General features: G+C 44.6%; 1 protein-coding gene across 1 annotated transcript in view; it reads right to left on the reverse strand.

The window, feature by feature from the left end:
- ttc33 (tetratricopeptide repeat domain 33) overlaps positions 1-18,292 on the reverse strand; it is an 88,551-nt gene continuing 70,259 nt past the window's right edge. The window contains exon 5 of the mRNA XM_073047987.1: positions 1-690. Within this exon, the coding sequence (XP_072904088.1) occupies positions 379-690 (312 nt within the window). The 3' untranslated portion in view covers positions 1-378. The remainder of the gene's footprint in view (positions 691-18,292) is intronic.

An 18,292-nucleotide genomic window follows, 5' to 3' on the forward strand; every position in this document is an offset into this window, starting at 1 on the left:
TCCACAGACAGGCAAAGCTTTATTGTACGCATGAGCTGCAGACACCAATGTGCCACTCGACCAGCCCAGGGTTCCCAGGGGGGCACACAAAACCTCGGGAAGTAGCAACACCCCCATCTCCCACCCTGGGAGAACATCCACAAACTGAGGGGCTTCATTCTCCGCCTGAACACTCTGACTTTGACAGGAATTCCCGGGCTGGCCTGATGATGACCCGTTGAACCGGATGCATGTTGAGAAGAATAGGCCAGCACATAGTCCCAACATCGAAGCAATGAGGAATGGAACTAGTCCTTTAGGGGCAGGGCCCCAAGGGAGCAGGGTCCAGCAAACTGCCCACGGAGAGGGATGTCCTGTTCCTGCTCCCCGTAGCTGCCACTACCGGGCCTGGACAAAGCCTCGAGCTTGCAGGCCGAGGCCCGCCCCACTCCCTGGCGCCTCCACATACACGGGGCTGCCGGCCGGGCAGGGCTGCCTGTCTCGCTCGGCAATAGCCGCGCACGCCTCCACCAGCTCCTCGCTCTCAAAGTCGTAGTCAGGCAGGTCAGCGGCGGGGGCCTGTCTCTGCTGGGCAGCCTGGCTCAGTTCTCGCTGCCTCCTCCGTAGCTCCACGGCCCAGCCTAGATCGTGCTCCCACAGCGAGCTCTCTGCCGGGAAGGTGTGCACTGCCTGCTGGAAGCTCCTCAGTGCCTGCAGACACAAAGGGAAGGAGGAAAAGGCTGAAGTGAGACTGAGCACTGAGAGGTGGGGGGTCTAAATACACTACCTCACAAACCTATGGAAGAGCAGCAGATCTACTAAAGATGAGGGGATGCCCAAGAGGTTCCTGATACCCTTGGAACGCTAAAAATATACTGGTACAGCACAAGAACTGTCCATTTGGCCCACAAGGTCCAAGCTCAACACAATACTTAACTAAGCTAATTCCATTCTGCCTCCACTTGATCTACAGTATATCCTGCCATACCCTGCATATTCAGGTGTCCAACAGCCCATTGAATACCTCTATGGTATCAATCTCCACCACCATCCCACCTCTATGGTATCAATCTCCACCACCATCCCATCTCTATGGTATCAATCTCCACCACCATCCCACCTCTATGGTATCAATCTCCACCACCATCCCACCTCTATGGTATCAATCTCCACCACCATCCCATCTCTATGGTATCAATCTCCACCACCATCCATCTCTATGGTATCTCTTTCCACCACCATCCCATCTCTATGGTATCTCTTTCCACCACCATCCCACCTCTATGGTATCTCTCTTTACCACCATCCCACCTCTATGGTATCAATCTCCACCACCATCCCATCTCTATGGTATCTCTTTCCACCACCATCCCACCTCTATGGTATCTCTCCCAAACACCACCATCCCATCTCTATGGTACCTCTCTCTACCACCATCCTATCTCTATGGTACCTCTCTCTACCACCATTCCTCCTCTACGGTATCAATCTCCACCACACCCCATCTCTATGGTATCAATCTCCACCACCACCTCACCTCTATGGTACCTTTCTCTATCAACATCCCACCATTATGGTATCTCTCCCTACCACCATCCCACCTCTATGGTATCTGTTCCAAACACGATCATCCCAGGCAGTGCATTACAGGAATTAAGTGCCAACAGAACTTTGCCGACACAGTCCCATTAAACTTCCTCCCCTCAGCTTAATGAATGCCTTTGGTATTCAACATTTCCTCCCTGGGATAAAGATTCTGACTGCCTACCATATCTAAGATTATAATAATTAATTATCCTGTGTCAGATCTCCTCTGAGCCTCTGCTGCTCCAGTGAAAACAACCCAAGTTTGTCCAGCACATGCTCTCTAATCCAAGCAGCATCCAGGTAAACCTCTTCTGTACCCTCTCCAAGTGTGGACTAACCAAAGCTTGATAAGACGCAACAGGACTTCCACCTAACGTCCGACCACCGAAGGCAAGAATGGCATACAACATACAAAATTCTAGATCTCTTGATGAAGGCTCCTGGCTCAAACATCAACTCCAAATTCCTCTCCATTGATGCTGATCGACCTGCTGAATTCCTCCAGTATATGCAGAACATTTTGTGTTTAAGCATGCTGAACACCTCTTTAACACCCTATTGACTTGCGCCCCAGCTGCTTTCGTACATCCATGCTGTTAAGGGTCCTGCATATCCTTCAATTCCTCTAATATCAGGAGTATCTCTGTTCTAAATGCATTTGTGACTGATCTCCACACCCTCTGGGGTTAAGATTGGTCTTATTTGTCACATGTACATTGAAACACACAGCGAAATGCATCGTTTGTGTCAATGAGGATATGCCGAGGGCAGCCTGCAAGGGTGGCAATGCTTCTGGTTACAAAATAGCGTGCCCACAACTTACTAACTCTAACTGGTATGTCTTTGAAGTGTGGGAGAAAACTGGAGTACCTGAGGTAAACCCACACGATCACAGGGAGGACACACAAACTCCTTCCAGACAACAGCGGCACGGAACCTGGGACGATGGCACTATAAAACATTATGCTAACCGCTACGTGACTGTGCCATGAATCCTAAAGATTCACTTCTGCTGGATGTAGAAATTTCTTATCTACGTCCTCACAGCTGTGGTCTTACGCAGGAGAAACACTCTGCATCCAACCTGTCAAGCCCTGTGAGAATTTTGTTAGGTGTCTGTGAGATCTCCTCTCATTCTTTTGACCTTCAGATGTAGATTCACACTATTCTATTCCTGAAACCAATCTGGTTAATCTCTGCAATACTCCCTCTGTCACAAGTACATCTTATAAAACATTGCTTGTCCATTTCCCCCTCCAGAGACAGTTCAACGCACTGAGTTCCTCCAGCAGTTTGCTGTTGCTCCAGATTCCAGTATCTGCCATCTGTCTTGTTTCCACATAGCTTAGCTCGGGAGATCCAAACTATACACAATACACCAAGGGCAGTCCCAAATTCATACTTAACTGTATGAAGCTATCCTCTTATCCTTAGCCCAATACGAGACCTAGACTGGGTGGAATGCACCCAGAAATATTTGTTAAAGCAGCTTGCGGTGATTCCTATCTCTCATTTCAGGACTGAACATGAGCAAATAGTGGGTGTCTGCGGATGAATCCTTGTAAGCACAATTCGGTCAGCCAGTCACTAAACACTACAGCACAGAAACCTGCCTTAAGACCCATCCAGTCTGTGCCGAACTATTAATCTGCCTGGTTCCATTGACCTACACCCTCCACACCCCACCCATCCATGTACCTGTCCAAATTTCTCTTAAATGTTGAAATCAAATCTGCACCCACCTCTGTCGCTGGCAGCTCGTTCCACATTCTCACCACCCTCTGAGTGACATAGTTCCCCCTTATGTTATAGAGTCATAGAAAAGTACAGCACAGTAACAGGCCATTTGGCCCATCCAGTCCATGCCAAACCATTAAAACTGCCTACTCCTATCACCCTGCACCGGGACCATAGCCCTCCATACCCCTAACATTCATGTATGTACCTATTCAAACTTCTTTTAAATATTGAAATCCAACTCGCATGAGCCACTTACGCTGGCGGCTCATTCCACACACTCATAACTGAGTCATGTTCCCCTTAAACTTTTCACCTTTCACCCTTAACCCATTACCTCTAGCTTTAGTCCCACCCAACCTCAGTGGAAAATGCCTACTTGTATTTACCCATCTGTATCCCTCATAATTTTGTATACCTCTACCAAATCTCCTCTCAATCTTCTACGTTCTGGGGAATAAAGTCCTTGAAGTAACCATGGAAAAGGATAATGTTGAATCTAGAGTTAGGTATTATAACAACATTGGGCTAACTTCCAATTGTGTGAGACTAAGTCTGGTGAATGCAGGATTGGTGCGATTGCCAGAGGGGAAAATAGTATCTGATCATTGGGAGGTGTTCAAAATCAAGAGCTGACATGTGGAGGTTGTTAAAAGACTGACTGCAAAGAGTAGAGAACAGGTATTTTCCAGGCAGAAGGAAAGACAAGCAGGGAAAGGTAAAAGAACCTTGGATGTTGAGAGAGGTGATACATTTAGTCAAGCAGCAAGAGGAAACATGTGTAAGGTTTAGGAAACAGGGGCCTTGAAGATTATAAAGAAGCCAGAAAAGTTTAGCAAGTTTTCAGAAGATACAAAGATTGGAGGTGTTGTAGATAGTGTAGATGACTGGCAGAGGATACAGTGGCATATATCAGTTGCAAATGGAGTTTAACCTGGCCAAATGTGAAGTGTTGCACTTTGTGAGAAAGTACACTGTTAATGCCAAGACCTTTAACAGTGTTGATGTGCAGAGGGATGTTGCGGTCCAAGTACCATAGCTCTCAGAAAGTGGCTACAGAGTTGATCAATGGTAAAGAAGGCATATGACATGCTCGCCTTTATTAGCCAAGGGTTTGAATTCAAGCGTTGGAAAGTTATTCCAAATTTTTAAAACACTAGTTAGGTCACATGTGGAGTAACATCTCCAGTGCTAGATGCCCCACTACAGAAAGGATGTTGAGACTTTGGAGAGGGTACAGACGAGGTTTACCAGGATGCTGCCTGGACTAAAGGGCACGTGCTTTAACAAAAGTTGTTTTCCCTGAAGTGGCGGAAGCTGAGGAGATCTGATAAAGGTTTATAAGATTATGAAATGCATCGATAGAGTAGACAGACAGGATCTTTTTCCCAGAGTTGAAATGTCTAATACCAGAGGTGAGAGGGGGCAAATTCAAATGAGATGTGATGGGCAAAATTTACACACTGCCTGGCATGCACTTCCAGGAGTAGTGGTGGAAGCACATGTGATAGAGATTGTTCAAGAGGCTCCTGGATAAGAGGCTTCATTTTGGTATGGGTTTATTATTGTCACATATACCAAGATGTAGTGAAAGGCCTGTCCTGCACCTTGCTCCTACAGATCAAATCACTACACAGTACTTCACCATGGGCCCTAGCCCCTGAATTTCTGGACTGCAAAGATGCATTAATCAGGATGCTCATAATCAATTATAGCTCAGTATTCAATACCATCATCCCCTCAAAACTAATCAGTAAACTCCAAGACCTGGGCCTCAATATCCCCTTGTGCAATTGGAACCTGGATTTCCTCATTCGTGGGCCCAGTCAGTTCAGATTGACAAAAGCCTCTCCTTCACAATCTCTATCAACACAGGAGCACCACAGGGTTGTGTGCTGAGCCCCTGCTCTACTTTACACCTATGACTGTGTGGCTAAGCACAGTTCCAACACCATATTCAAATCTGCTGATGACACCACTGTTGTGGGCCATTTCAAAGGTTGTGATGAGCCAGCATACAGATTGAAAGTTTGGCTGAGTGGTGTAATAACAACCACCTCTTACTCCATGTCAATAAAGACCAAGGAAGTGATTGTAGTCTTCAGAAGCCAGAGATCCATGAGCCAGAGATGGAAAGACCATAAGATATAGGAGCAGAATTAGGCCATCAAGTCTGCTCTGCCATTTCATTATGGCTGATCAATTTTTCTTCTCAGCCCCAATCTCCTGCCTTCTCCCCATATTCCTTCATGCCCTGACCAATCAAGAAACTTTCAACCTCTGCCTTAAATATACTTAGACTTGGCCTCCACAGCTACCTGTAGCAAGAATTCCACAGATTCACCACTCTCTGGCTAAAGAAATTCCTCCTCTTCTCTGTTCTAAAAAGACACCCTTCTATTCTGAGGCTGTGTCCTCTTGTCTTAGACTCTCCCACCACAGGAAACATCCTCTCCGCATTCACTCTGTCAAGGCCTTTCACCATTGGATAGGTTTCAATGAGGTCACTCCTCATTCTTCTGAATTCTAGTGAATACAGGCCCAGAGCCATCAGACACGCTTCATATGACAAGCTGATAGGTGGTGTCATACCCCACTCTGTTCAGGGACTGATTTTCCAAAGATGGCTTTTTTCACCCCTCTATCAAACCACCTGTCCTCCCTGTCCACAATGTGCACATTGTTATCATCAAAGGAGTGTTCCTTGTCCTGTAGGTGTAGATATTCAGCCAAGTGTTCAACTGAGACGTCAGCCCTCCTATGCTGGGCAATCCATTTGTGAAGTGGTTGTTTTGTCTTACTGATACACAGATCTGTGCCGTTCTCATTGCATTGGATAGCATATACAACTGGCTACATCGCAGCCTGGTATGGAAACACAACTTCCCTTGAACAGAAAATCTTATAAAATGTAGTGGATTCAGCCCAGTACATCATGGGTAAAACCTTCCTGACCACTGAGCACATCTACATGAAATACTGTCACAGGAAAGCAGCATCCATCATCAGGGACCTCCACTACCCAGGACGTGCTCTCTTCCCACGGTTGCCATCAGGAAGAAGGTTCAAGAGCCTCAGGATCCACACCACCTGGTTCAGGAACAGTTACTACCCCTCAACCGTCAGGCTGTTGAACCAAAGGGTATAACTTCACTCACCCCATCATTGAAATGTCACAACCTATAGCCTCACTTTCAAGGATTTGTCATGTCATGTCCTCAACATTTTTATTGCTTATTTATTTATTATTATTGTTTCTTTTTTTTTGAATTTGCAGTTTGTTGTCTTCTGCACTCTGGTTGAACATCCCAGTTGGCGGTCTTTCACTGATTCTTACTCTACAGATTTGTTGAGTATACGCACAAGAAAATGAAATTCAAGGTTGTATATGGCAACATACATGTACTTTGGTAATAAGGTTACTTTGAACTTGGACTATTGCAAGAAACATAAGGTTGTAGGTAAATTTAACTTTCCACATATTGACTGGGACTCACATCCTGTAAAAGGACTGGATGGGAGAGAGTTTGTCAAATGTGTTCAGGAAAGTCTCTTTAATCAGTACATAGAAGTCCCAATGAGAGAGTGTGCAATACTTGATCTGCTATTAGGGAATGAGAGAGATTTTCGATGGAAGTCGTTCATTGGAGTACTGCACAGACACAACAGAAGTGTTCCTGTGCAAGTCCAGAAAAACAGCTTTAAAAAGCAGGAAGCTTTTCAGCAGGAGTTGTTGATTGGAGTACTGTGCAGACGAAATAGAAGAGTTCCTGCGCAGATCAGCAAGGAGTTTTAAGAACCCAGTCTCTATAAAAGAGAAGTAACTACCTAGTGGAGCAGTCATCGTGGAAGCAGTTGTCATCAGAGTAGTCTGAGTCAGAGTAGTAAGAATTTGGCTCAACAAGGCTTCAGCAAGAACAAGCAGAGGTAAGGTAAGTAGGTAAGTTCATTTCTTATTTAACTCGAGAGAAAAGGGGGTATGTCTACAGAGCCTGTGTTCTGTTCTGAGTGCCAGATGTGGGATTTCCAGGAGACTCCCAGCTTCCCCAAAGGACACATCTGTGTCAAGTGCATTGAGAGACCATGTTAGGCAACTGAAGCTGCAGCTCAATGACCTTCGGCTTGTTGTGGAACAAGTCATGGTATATAGATAGAAAAAGGGAGGAGGACCTGAAAAAAAGAATACAGGGAGTTAGGAAGGAAGCTGAGAAGCAGGACCTCAAGGGTAATAATCTCGGGATTGTTGCCTGTGCCATGTGACAGCAAGGATAGGAATAGAATGAGTTGGCAGATAAATGCATGGCTGAAGAATTGGAGTGGGGGAGGGATTCAGATTTCTGGATAACTGGGACCTGTACAAAAGGGATGGGGTTGCACTTGAATCCAAGGGGGACCATATTCTTGCAGGCAGATTTACTAGAGCTATTGGGAGTGGTTTAAACTAATATGGCAGGGCGATGGGAACCAGTAAGATAGAGCTGAGGATGGGCCAGCAGGTTTACAAGTAGATGATGGACGTAACATGAATGTAAGGAAGGACAAGCCAATGATTGGGTACAAATGCAGACAAAGCAAAGAGTTCAATTGTACCACAGAGGCAAAATTCAAAAGGGCAATGAATGAAGGACTGAAGATGTTGTACTTGAATGCACACAGCATTCATAATAAGGTGGATGAACTCATGGTGCAATTACAAATTGGTCAGTATGACATTGTGGGAATCACTGAGTCGTGGCTGAAAGAAGGCCACAATTGGGAACCTAACATCAAAGGATATACTTTATATCAAAAGGGCAGGAAGGCAGAGGTAGTGGTGTGGCTCTGTTGGTAAGACATAGAATTACATCTTTGGAAAGAGATGACATAGGGTCAGAGAATGTTGAATCTTTGTGGGTGGAGTTAAGAAATTGCAAGGGTCAAAGAACCATTATGGGAATCATATATAGTAGCCAAGATGTGGGGTTGAGATTGCAAAGGGAGGTGGAAAAGGTGGTAATAACACAATTGTAATGGGGAGTTCAATATGCAAGGGGATTGGGAAAATCAGGTTGGTGTTGAATTGCAAGAAAGAATTTGCTGAATGCCTATGAGATGGCTCTTTAGAGCAGCTTGTGCTTGAGTCTATTCGGGGAAAGGCTATCTTGGTGTTGTGTAATAACCCAGATCTTCTTAGGGAGCTTAAATTAAAGGAATCCATAGGAGGCAGTGATCATAATATGATTGAATTCATACTGCAATTTGAGAGGGAGAAGCATAACACACACATATCTGTATCACAATAGATTAAGGGGAATTACAGAGACATGAGAGAGGAGCTTGCCCAGGTGGATTGGAGGGGGATACTGGTGGGGATGACGGCAGAGCAGAGATGGCTGAAGTTTCTGGGAATATTCACAAGGTGCAGGATAGATATGACCTACAGAGGAAGAAGTTCTCAAATGGCAGGGGTAGGCAGCCATGGCAGACAAAGAAAGTTAAGGACTGTATAAAATCCAAGTAAAGGGCAAATAAGCTACCAAAAGTGAGTAGGAAGTTGGATGATTGGGAAGCTTTTAAAATCCAACAAAAGCCAACTAAAAAAGCTATAAGAAGGGAAAAGATGAAATATGAGGGCAGACTAGCCCATAATATAAAGCAGGATACCAAATGTTTTTTTCAGTTATATAAAGAGTAAAAGGGAGGTGAGTGTTCAAATTGGATCACTGGAAAATGATGCTGGTGAGATAGTAATGGGGGAGAAAGAAATGGCAGATTAATTTAATGGGTACATCGGTCTTCACAGTAGATGACACTAGCAGTGTGCCAGAGGTCTGTGAGTGTCAGGGAGCAGGAGTGAGTCCCACTGCTATTACAAAGGAAAATGAGCAAGGCAAACTGAGTGGTCTTAAGGTGGATAAGTCACCTGGGCCAGATGGACTTCATCCCAGAGTCCTGAGAGAGGTTGCTGAAGAAATAACGGATGCATTGGTCATGATCTTTCAGGAATCACTTGATTCTGGCATGGTCCCAGAGGACTGGAAAATTGCAAGTGTCCAGTCTTACAGAAGGGAGGAAGGTAAAAGAAAAGAAATTATAAACCAGTTAGCCTAACGTTAGTGGTTGGGAAAGTGTTTGAGTTTACTTGAGGTTTCAAGGTACTTGGAGACTAAATTAAATCAAAGTCAGAATGGTTTCCATAAAGGGAAATCTTGCCTGACATATCTGTTAGAGTTCTTCAAGGAAGTAAAAGCAAGGTGGACAAAGGAGAGGCAGTGGATGTCACTTACTTCGATTTTCAGAAGACATTTGATAAGGTGCCACATGAAGCTGTTTAACAAGATAAAATTGCATGACGTTACAGGAAAGATACAGACATAGATAGAGGAATGGCTGACAGGCAGGAGGCAATGAGTGGGAATAAAAGTGGCTTTTTCTTGTTGGCTGGCCAGCTGGTGGTGTAGTGGCATTAGCGCTGGACTTCGGAGCAAAAGCTCCCAAGTTCGAATCCAGCCAGCTCCCTTGCACGCTTTCTATCCGAGCAACACACACAAAATGCTGGTGGAACTCAGCAGGCCAGGCAGCATCTATAGGAAAAAGCACTGTTGACATTTCAGGCCTAGACCCTTCATCAGGACTAACTGAAATAAAAGATAGTAAGAGATTTGAAAGGAGGAGGAGGAGGGGGAAAACTGAAATGTTAGGAGAAGACCGGAGGGGGTGGGGTGAAGCTAAGAGCTGGAAAGGTGATTGGCAAAAGGGATACAGAGCTGGAGAAGGGAAAGGACCATGGGACAGGAGGCCTAGGGAGAAAGAACAGGGGAGGGGGCACCAAAGGGAGATGGAGAACAGGTAAAGAGTAATGGGCAGAGAGAGAGAAAAAAGAAAAAAAAAGGGGGGAATAAATAAATCAGGGATGGGGTAAGAAGGGGATGGGGTAAGAAGGGGAGGAGGGGCATTAACTGAAGTTAGAGAAGTCCATGTTCATGCCATCAGGTTGGAGGCTACCCAAACGGTATATAAGGTGTTGTTCCTCCAAACTGAGTGTGGCTTCATCTTGATAGTAGAGGAGGCCATGGATAGACATATCAGAATGGGAATGAGATGTGGAATTAAAATGTGTGGCCACTGGGAGATCCTGCTTTCTCTGGCAAACAGAGCAAAGGTGTTCAGCGAAATGGTCTCCTAGTCTGTGTCGGGTCTCACCAATACATAAAAGCACCCGACGCAGTATACCACACCAGCCAATTCACAGGTGAAGTGTCGCCTCACCTGGAAGGACTGTCTGGGACCCTGAATGGTGGTAAGGGAGGAAGTGTAAGGGTAGGTGTAGCACTTGTACCACTTACAAGGATAAGTGCCAGGAGGGAGATTGGTGGGAAGGGATGGGGGGGACGAATGGACAAGGGAGTCGCGTAGGGAGCAAGCCCTGCGGAAAGCAGAAAGGGGGCGAGGGAAAGACGTGCTTGGTAGTGGGATCCCGTTGGAGGTATTTCCATCCGTGCTGGGTTGAGCGTCAAGCTAGCAACTCGGCCTCGCAAAAACAAGAAAGACTGCTAAAAAAAAACGCCGTCACAACGGTGTCCCAATGACTCCACTCGGAGTTAAAGGCTTTCTTCTTGTTGGCTACCAGTGACTACCCCTCCACCAATACTCAGTGGTCAGTATTGGGACCTACTTTTCACATTGTTTGTCAATGATTTAGGTAATGGAATTGATGGCTTTGTGGCAAAGTTTGTGGATGATATGAAGATTGGTGGAGGGGTAGGTAGGGCTGAGGAAGCAATGCAATCGCAGCAGGATTTAGGCAAATTGGTAGAATGGGCAAAAAAATGGCAGATGGAATACAGTGTTGGGAAAAGTACAATAATGCATTTTGGTAAAAGGAACAATTGTGCAAGCTATTATTTAATTGGGGAGAAGGTTCAAACATCAGAGGAGCAGAGGGACTTGGCAGACCTCGTGCAAGACTCCCAGTATGTCAATTTATCGGTTGAGTCTGTGGTAAAGAAGGCAAATGCAATGTTGGCGTTCATTTCAAGAGGACTAGAATATAAAAGCAAAGATATAATGCTGAGCCTTTATGAGATACTAGTCAGGCTGCACTTGAGTATTGTCAACAGTTCTGAGCCCCATATCTCAGAAAGGATGTGTTGCTGCTGTGTGGAGAGGATTGGGAATTAAATACCCAAGGACATCAGGTAATATGGAAGGATAGGCTGGAAGGTAAGGGAGGAGGGGTAGCACTCTTAATTAATGTTGAATCCATCAGGGTAGAGATTAGGAATAGTACAGGAAAATAAATCACCGATGGGTGGGAGTTGTCTATCGGCCACTGAATAACAACATTCCAGTGGCACAGGCAATAAACAGAGAACTATCTGAGGCTTGTCAGAATGGAACAGCAGCTGTCAGGGGGGACTTTAACTTGTACATAGATTGGGTGAATCAAGGTGGTCGAGGCAGTCTTGAGGAGGACTTCACAGAATGCATTCATGAAGGCTTTCTTGAACAGCATGTTACTGAACCTACAAGGGAACGTGCTATCTTAGATCAGGTCCTGTGCAATGAGACAGGTAAAATTAGTGATCTTGCAGTTAGGGATCCTCTTGGAAAGAGGGATCACAGTATGATTGAATTTCTCATACAAATGGAGAGTGCAATAGTTTGATCTAAAGCCAGTGTATTATGCCTAAACAATAGAGACCACAATGGGATGAGGGAGGAATAGGCTAGTGTAGACTAGGAACACAGGCTGTATGGCGGGACAGTTGTGGAACAGAAGACTTTCAAACAGATTTTTCATGGTGCTCAACAAAAATATATTCCAGTTAAAAGCAAGGACAGTCAGGGTGGGGAGAGCCAGACTTGGATAACTGAGTAAATAAGAGAAGGTATTAAACTAAAAGCTCGTGCATACAAATTTGCCAAGAGTAGTGGGAAACTGGAAGATTGGAAAAACTTTAAAAAACAATGAAGTACCACTAAGCAAGCAATAAAGAAAGGAAAGCTATATTAGGAAAATTAACTAGCACAAAATATAAAAAAATGGATAGTAAAAGTGTTTAATAATTATATAAAGCGGAAAAGGGTGGCTAAAGTGAATGTAGGTCCCTTGGAGGCCAAGGAGGAGGAATTGATATTGGGTAATGAGGAAATGACCGAGGCTTTGAATGACTATTTTGTGTTAGTCTTCATAGTGGAGGACACATCTAACATGCCAAAGAGAAATGTTATGGATGCAATTGCAGGTGAGGACCTCCATACAATAGCTTTCACTAAAGAGGTAATGCTGAGCAAACTTGTGGGCCTGAAGATAGACAAGTCCCCTGGTCCTGATGGAATGCATCCCTGGGAACTGAAAGAAATGACAGAGGTTATAGTAGCGGCTTTGGTGATGATTTACCAAAATTCTCTGGATTCTGGGCAGGTCTCGGCAGATTTGAAGAAGGCGAATGTCATGCCACTGTTCAAAGAAGGGTGTAGGCAAAAGGCATGTAACTACAGGTCAGTTAGTTTAACATCTGTAGTTGGGAAAATGCTTGAAGCTATCATTAAAGAAGAAATAGCGAGGCATCTGGAAAGAAATGGATCCATCAGACAGACACAGCATGGATTCAGCAAAGGCAGGTCCTGTTTGACAAACTTACTGGAGTTCTTTGAGGATATAACAAGCGCAGTGGATACAGGGGAACAGATGGACTTTATTTACTTGGATTTCCAGGTGTTCGATAAGGTGCCATATCCATAAGGTAAGGATGAATAGAGTTGGGGGTGATGTACTAGCAGTTAACTAATAGAAAGAGTTGGGATACATGAGTGTTACTCTGGTTGGCAATCAGTGGCGAGTAGTGTCCCGCAGAGGTCAGTGCTGGGCCCGCAACTGTTCACGATATACATTAATGACCCGGAAGAGGGGACCAAGTGTAGCTGATGATATTAAATTGAGTGGAAAAGCAAATTGTGCAGGAGCTACAGAGAGTCTGCAGAGAGATATAGATAGGTTAAGTGAGTGGGCAAGGGTTGGGCAGATGGAGTACAATGTTGGTAAATGCTTTGGAAGGAAAAATGAAAGAGCAGATTATTATTTAAATGGTAAAAAAAAAATTGCAGCAGGCTGCTGTGCAGAGGGACTTGGGAGTGCTTGTGCATGAATCACAAAAGGTTGGTTTGCAGGTGCAGCAGGCTATCAATAAGGCCTTCATTGTAGAGGGATTGAATTTAAGAGCAGAGAGGTTATGCTGCAACTGTACAGGGTGCTGATGAGGCCACACCTGGATTACTGCATGCAGTTCTGTTCTCCTTACTTGAAGAAGGATATACTAGCTTTGGAGGCCTTGAAGTCAGTGCAGAGGAGGTTTTCTAAACTGATTCCAGTGATAAGGAGAGATTGAGTCACTTGGGACTGTACTCACTGGAATTCAGAAGAATGAGAGAGGAGATCTTATAGAAACATATAAAATTATGAAAGGGGTGGATAAGATAGAAGCAGGAAAGTTGTTTCCACTGGTAGGTGAGACTAGATCTAGAGGACATAGCCTCAAGATTCTGGGGAGTAGATTTAGGACGGAGATGAGGAGGAACTGCTTTTCCCAGGGAGTGGTGAATCTGTGGAATTCTCTGCCCAATGAAGTAGTGGAGGCTACCTCAGTAAATATATTTAAGACAAAGTTGGATAGGTTTTTGCATTGTAGGGGAATTAAGGGTTATGGGGAAAAGGTAGGTGGAGATGAGTCCATGGCCAGATCAGCCATGATCTTATTGAATGGCGGAGCAGGTTTGACGGGCCAGATGGCCGACTCCTGCTCCTATTTCTCATGTTCATCTTTGGAGAAACTCCCGAGAAGGTTCACGAGGATGATTCCGGGAATGAAGGGGTTTGGCAGCTTTGGGCCTGTACTCACTGGAATTTAGAAGAATGCGGAGGGATCTCATTGAACCCTACTGAAAGTTGAAAGGACTAGATAGGGTGGATGTGGAGAGGATGTTTCCTCAGGTGGGGGTATCCAGAACTAGAGGGCACAGTCTCAAAATTGAGGGGCTACCCTTTAGAACAGAGGTAAAGAGGAATTTTGTTAGCCAGAGAGTAGTGAATCTGTGGAATGCTCTGCCACAGACTGCTGGAGGCCAAGTCCGTGAGTATATTTGAGGCAGAAGTTGATAGTTCCCGATTCCTGATTGGAGACGGCATCAAAGGTTATGGGGAGAAGGCTGGGGAGTGGGGCTGAGGAGGGGGAAAAAAAGTATCAGCCATGATTGAGCGGCAGATACTAGAGAGAGAGTGCAGAGGAGATTTACAAGGATGTTGTCTGGATTGGAGAGCTTGCTTTATGAAAATAGTTTCAAAATGGCCTTTTCTCCTTGGAGCGATGGAGGATGAGAGGTGACCTGATAGAGGTGTATAAAATGATGAGAGGCATTGATTGTATAGATAGTCAGAGGCTTTTCCCCAGGGCTGAAATGGCTAACACAAGAGGACACAGTTTTAAGGTGCTTGGAAGTAGGTAATAAGGGGGATGTCAGGGGTAAGTTTTTTTATGCAGTGAATGGTGGGTGTGTGGAATGGGCTGCCAGCGACGGCGGTAGAGGTGGATACGATAGGGTCTTTTAAGAGACTCCTGGATAGGTATGTGGAACTTAGAAAAATAGAGGGCCATGGATAACCCTAGGTAATTTCTAAGGTAAGGACATGTTCGGCACAGCTTTGTGGGCCGAAGAGCCTGTATTGTGCTGTAGGTTTTCTATGTTTCTATGAGGTAGTAAATTAGATTAGACATTGGCTTTGAGAGAGAAGCTAGAGAATGGTAATAGATTATTGCTTCTCTGACTGGTGGCCTGCGGCTAGTGCAGTGCCACAGGGATCGGTGCCGGATCCATTGTTGTTTGTCATCTATTTCAATGATCTGGATGATAATGTGGTTTACTGAACCAGCAAGATTGGGGATGTAGAGGACATTGAGAAAGATTATCCAAGCTTGCTGCGGGATCTGGACCAGCGAAAAAATGGCAGATGCAATTTAATGCAGACAAGTGTGAGGTGTTGCACTTCAGGAGGACAAACCAGGTTAGGACTTATAAGGTGAGTGGTCTGGCACTGAGGACTGCAGTAGAACAAAGGAATCTGGGGATACAGGTCCATAATTCATTGGAAGAGGTGTCACGGGTAGATAGGATCGTAAAGAAAGCTTTTGGTACATTGGCCATAAATCAAAGCATTGAGTACAGGAAATGGGAAGTTCTGTTTAAGTTGTATAAGACGGCAGTAAGACCTAAAGAAGGTTGAAAGAGCACAAAGAAAATTTATAAGAGTATTGCTGAGACTGGAGGACCTGAGTTATAAGGATAGATTGAAAAAGTATGAATTTTATTTCTTTGAAACGTATAAGATTGAAGGGAGATTTGATATACAAAATTATGAGGGGTATAGATTGGGTAAATGCAAGCAGGTTTTTTTCCCCACTGAGGATGGGTGGGAATACAACCAGAGGTCATGGGTAAAGAGTGAAAGATGAAAGGTTTAAGGGGAAGATTAGGGAAAACTTCTTCACTGAGGCTTCTGAGAGTGTGGAACGAACTGCCAGGGCAGGTGGTGCATACCACCACAATTTCAATGTGGAAGAGAAGTTTGGACAGGTACACGGAAGTCAGGTCTGTGGAGGGCTATGGCCCCGGTCAGGTCAAAGGGAGTAAGTTTAACTGGTCCAGCATCTTGATAGGCCGAAGGGTCTGTTTCTGTGCTGTACTTTTTTGTATGACTCTAAAATCAAAAGTACGCGAGGTTCCAATTATCATTCTAAATATGAATATTTAAAGTGCCGTGCAGCTTTCAGGCTCTGTAACATTTCCTGATCGGAGCAATGGTTGGTCCGCGCAGAGGGAGAATTGTTTCTTAACAGTCCCAGTGGGAATAGATAGACCCAGCCCATAAATTCCCTGCTTCTCAGTACAGCTCCGAAAGTGTTCAAGTTTCAGTTGAAAATATATTACCATATACAACTTTGATGTTCATTTTCTAGCAGAATTTTACAGAAAAAAATAGCATTTTACAAGAAAAAAATAGATAAACATACAACAACTGGCAAATAACCAAGAGACAAACTGCGCAAATATAAACAATACTGAGAATATTCATCACAAAGAGTCTTTGAAAGTGACTACATAGGTTTAGTTTAGAGTTGTGGTGAGTGAAGTTATCACACTGGTTCAGGAGCCTATTGGTTGCAGGTTATTAACAGCTCCTGAACCAGGCGTGTCAGCCCTGAGGCTCCTGTACTTTCTCCCTGATGGCAGCAGTGGGAAGAGAATATGGCCTGGGTGGTGGAAGTCTCTGATGATGGATGCTGCTTTCCTCTGACAGTGTTTCATGTAGATGTGTCAATGGTTGGGAGGGCTTTACCCATGATATACTGGGCTGAATCCACGGCCTTTTGTCAGAGTTTCCACTCAAGGGCATTGGTGTTTCCGTATCAGGCTGTGATGCAGCCAGTCAGTATACGCTCTGTATAGAAGAGCTCAACGTCGTGGGGAGGAGCCTTTGGCTGTGATGGGTCTGCAATGGATCCGCCACTTTCTGTAGTTCCCTGTTCTAGGCAACATTAAGGTGGATCTTTTATGCAGTCTTTGTAATGCTACCACATCTTTCCTGTAGTGTGGAGACAAGAACTGTACACAGTACTCAAGTGTGGACTGACCAATGTATTGAACAGCCACAAGGTTACGTCAGAAACTGTCTCTGCCAAAGGTTCATTAACAAAGGGTACAAAAACATGCGCGCACACACACACACACAACGCAGTGTAACAAACTTCCCATGTACACACACACAGTGTAACAAACTCCACACGTAAAATGTTATGAACTCCACACGTACACAGTGTAAAGAACTCCACACATAGTATAACGCCGTCAACACGTACACACACACATATACAGTGATACTACTCCACACACGTGCATAGTGCAACACCACTCCGCAGATATGCACAGTGTGACACACACACACACACACACTTTATTCTCTTTTGCACTCTGGTTGAATGATCAAGTTGGTGTAGTCTTTCATTGAATCTGTTATAGTTACCCATTATAGACTTACTGAGTATGCCTGCAAGGAAATTAATCTCAGGATTGTATATGATGACATACATGCATTTTGATAATAAATTTACAGTCAGCCCTCCATATCCACGGGCTCCGCATCCGTGGATTCAACCAACCGCGGATCGGGATCAATAAAAAACCTGGAAGTTCTCTTTCTTCTTATTCCCTAAACAATACAGTGTAACAACTATTTACATAGAATTTCCATTGTACAGGTTTCCCCTGCTATCTGAAAGTAGAGCATTTCTGAGCTTTTCCAGACCTAAAAAATAACCTACCAAATCATATCAAGTAACACATAAAACCTAAAATAACACTAACATATAGTAAAAGCAGGAATGATATGATAAATACACAGCCTATATAAAGTAGAAATGATGTATGTACAGTGTAGTTTCACTTACCAGAATCAGAAAGACAGCGAGCACACTGGAAGGTTCACTCATTTTTCTATCATACAGTTCTTTGTAAGTACTCAAACCATCCTAAACCTGCCCTAAACCTACGTGCCCTTTCAAAATTAAAGTCATACTTTTCTGCAATCATTGCAGCACTGTCAATCGTAGCGAAAATCTCACGCAGTTCAAAGCTATGGCGGCTTGAACCTGAGATGCTGAGTGTTTGTTTTGCTGACAGCAGAACAAACACTGAACACTATTTTCGCTTTTCGCCACTCTCGCTGCTCGGGGTTCGCACTGCCTCTAAAAAGGCTCGCTGCAGTACAAACACTGAACGCTATTTTCACTTTTCGCCACTCTCGCTGCTCGGGGTTCGCACTGCCTCTAAAAAGGCTCGCTGCAGTACAAACACTGAACGCTATTTTCGCTTTTCGCCACTCTCGCTGCTCGGGGTTCGCAGACGAGCTACGATGGCTGCGTCTGTACTGAACATGTACAGACTTTTTTTTCTTGTC

This window comes from Hemitrygon akajei, chromosome 6, assembly GCF_048418815.1.
Source record: "Hemitrygon akajei chromosome 6, sHemAka1.3, whole genome shotgun sequence".
In the NCBI taxonomy this organism is placed as follows: Eukaryota; Metazoa; Chordata; class Chondrichthyes; order Myliobatiformes; family Dasyatidae; genus Hemitrygon; species Hemitrygon akajei.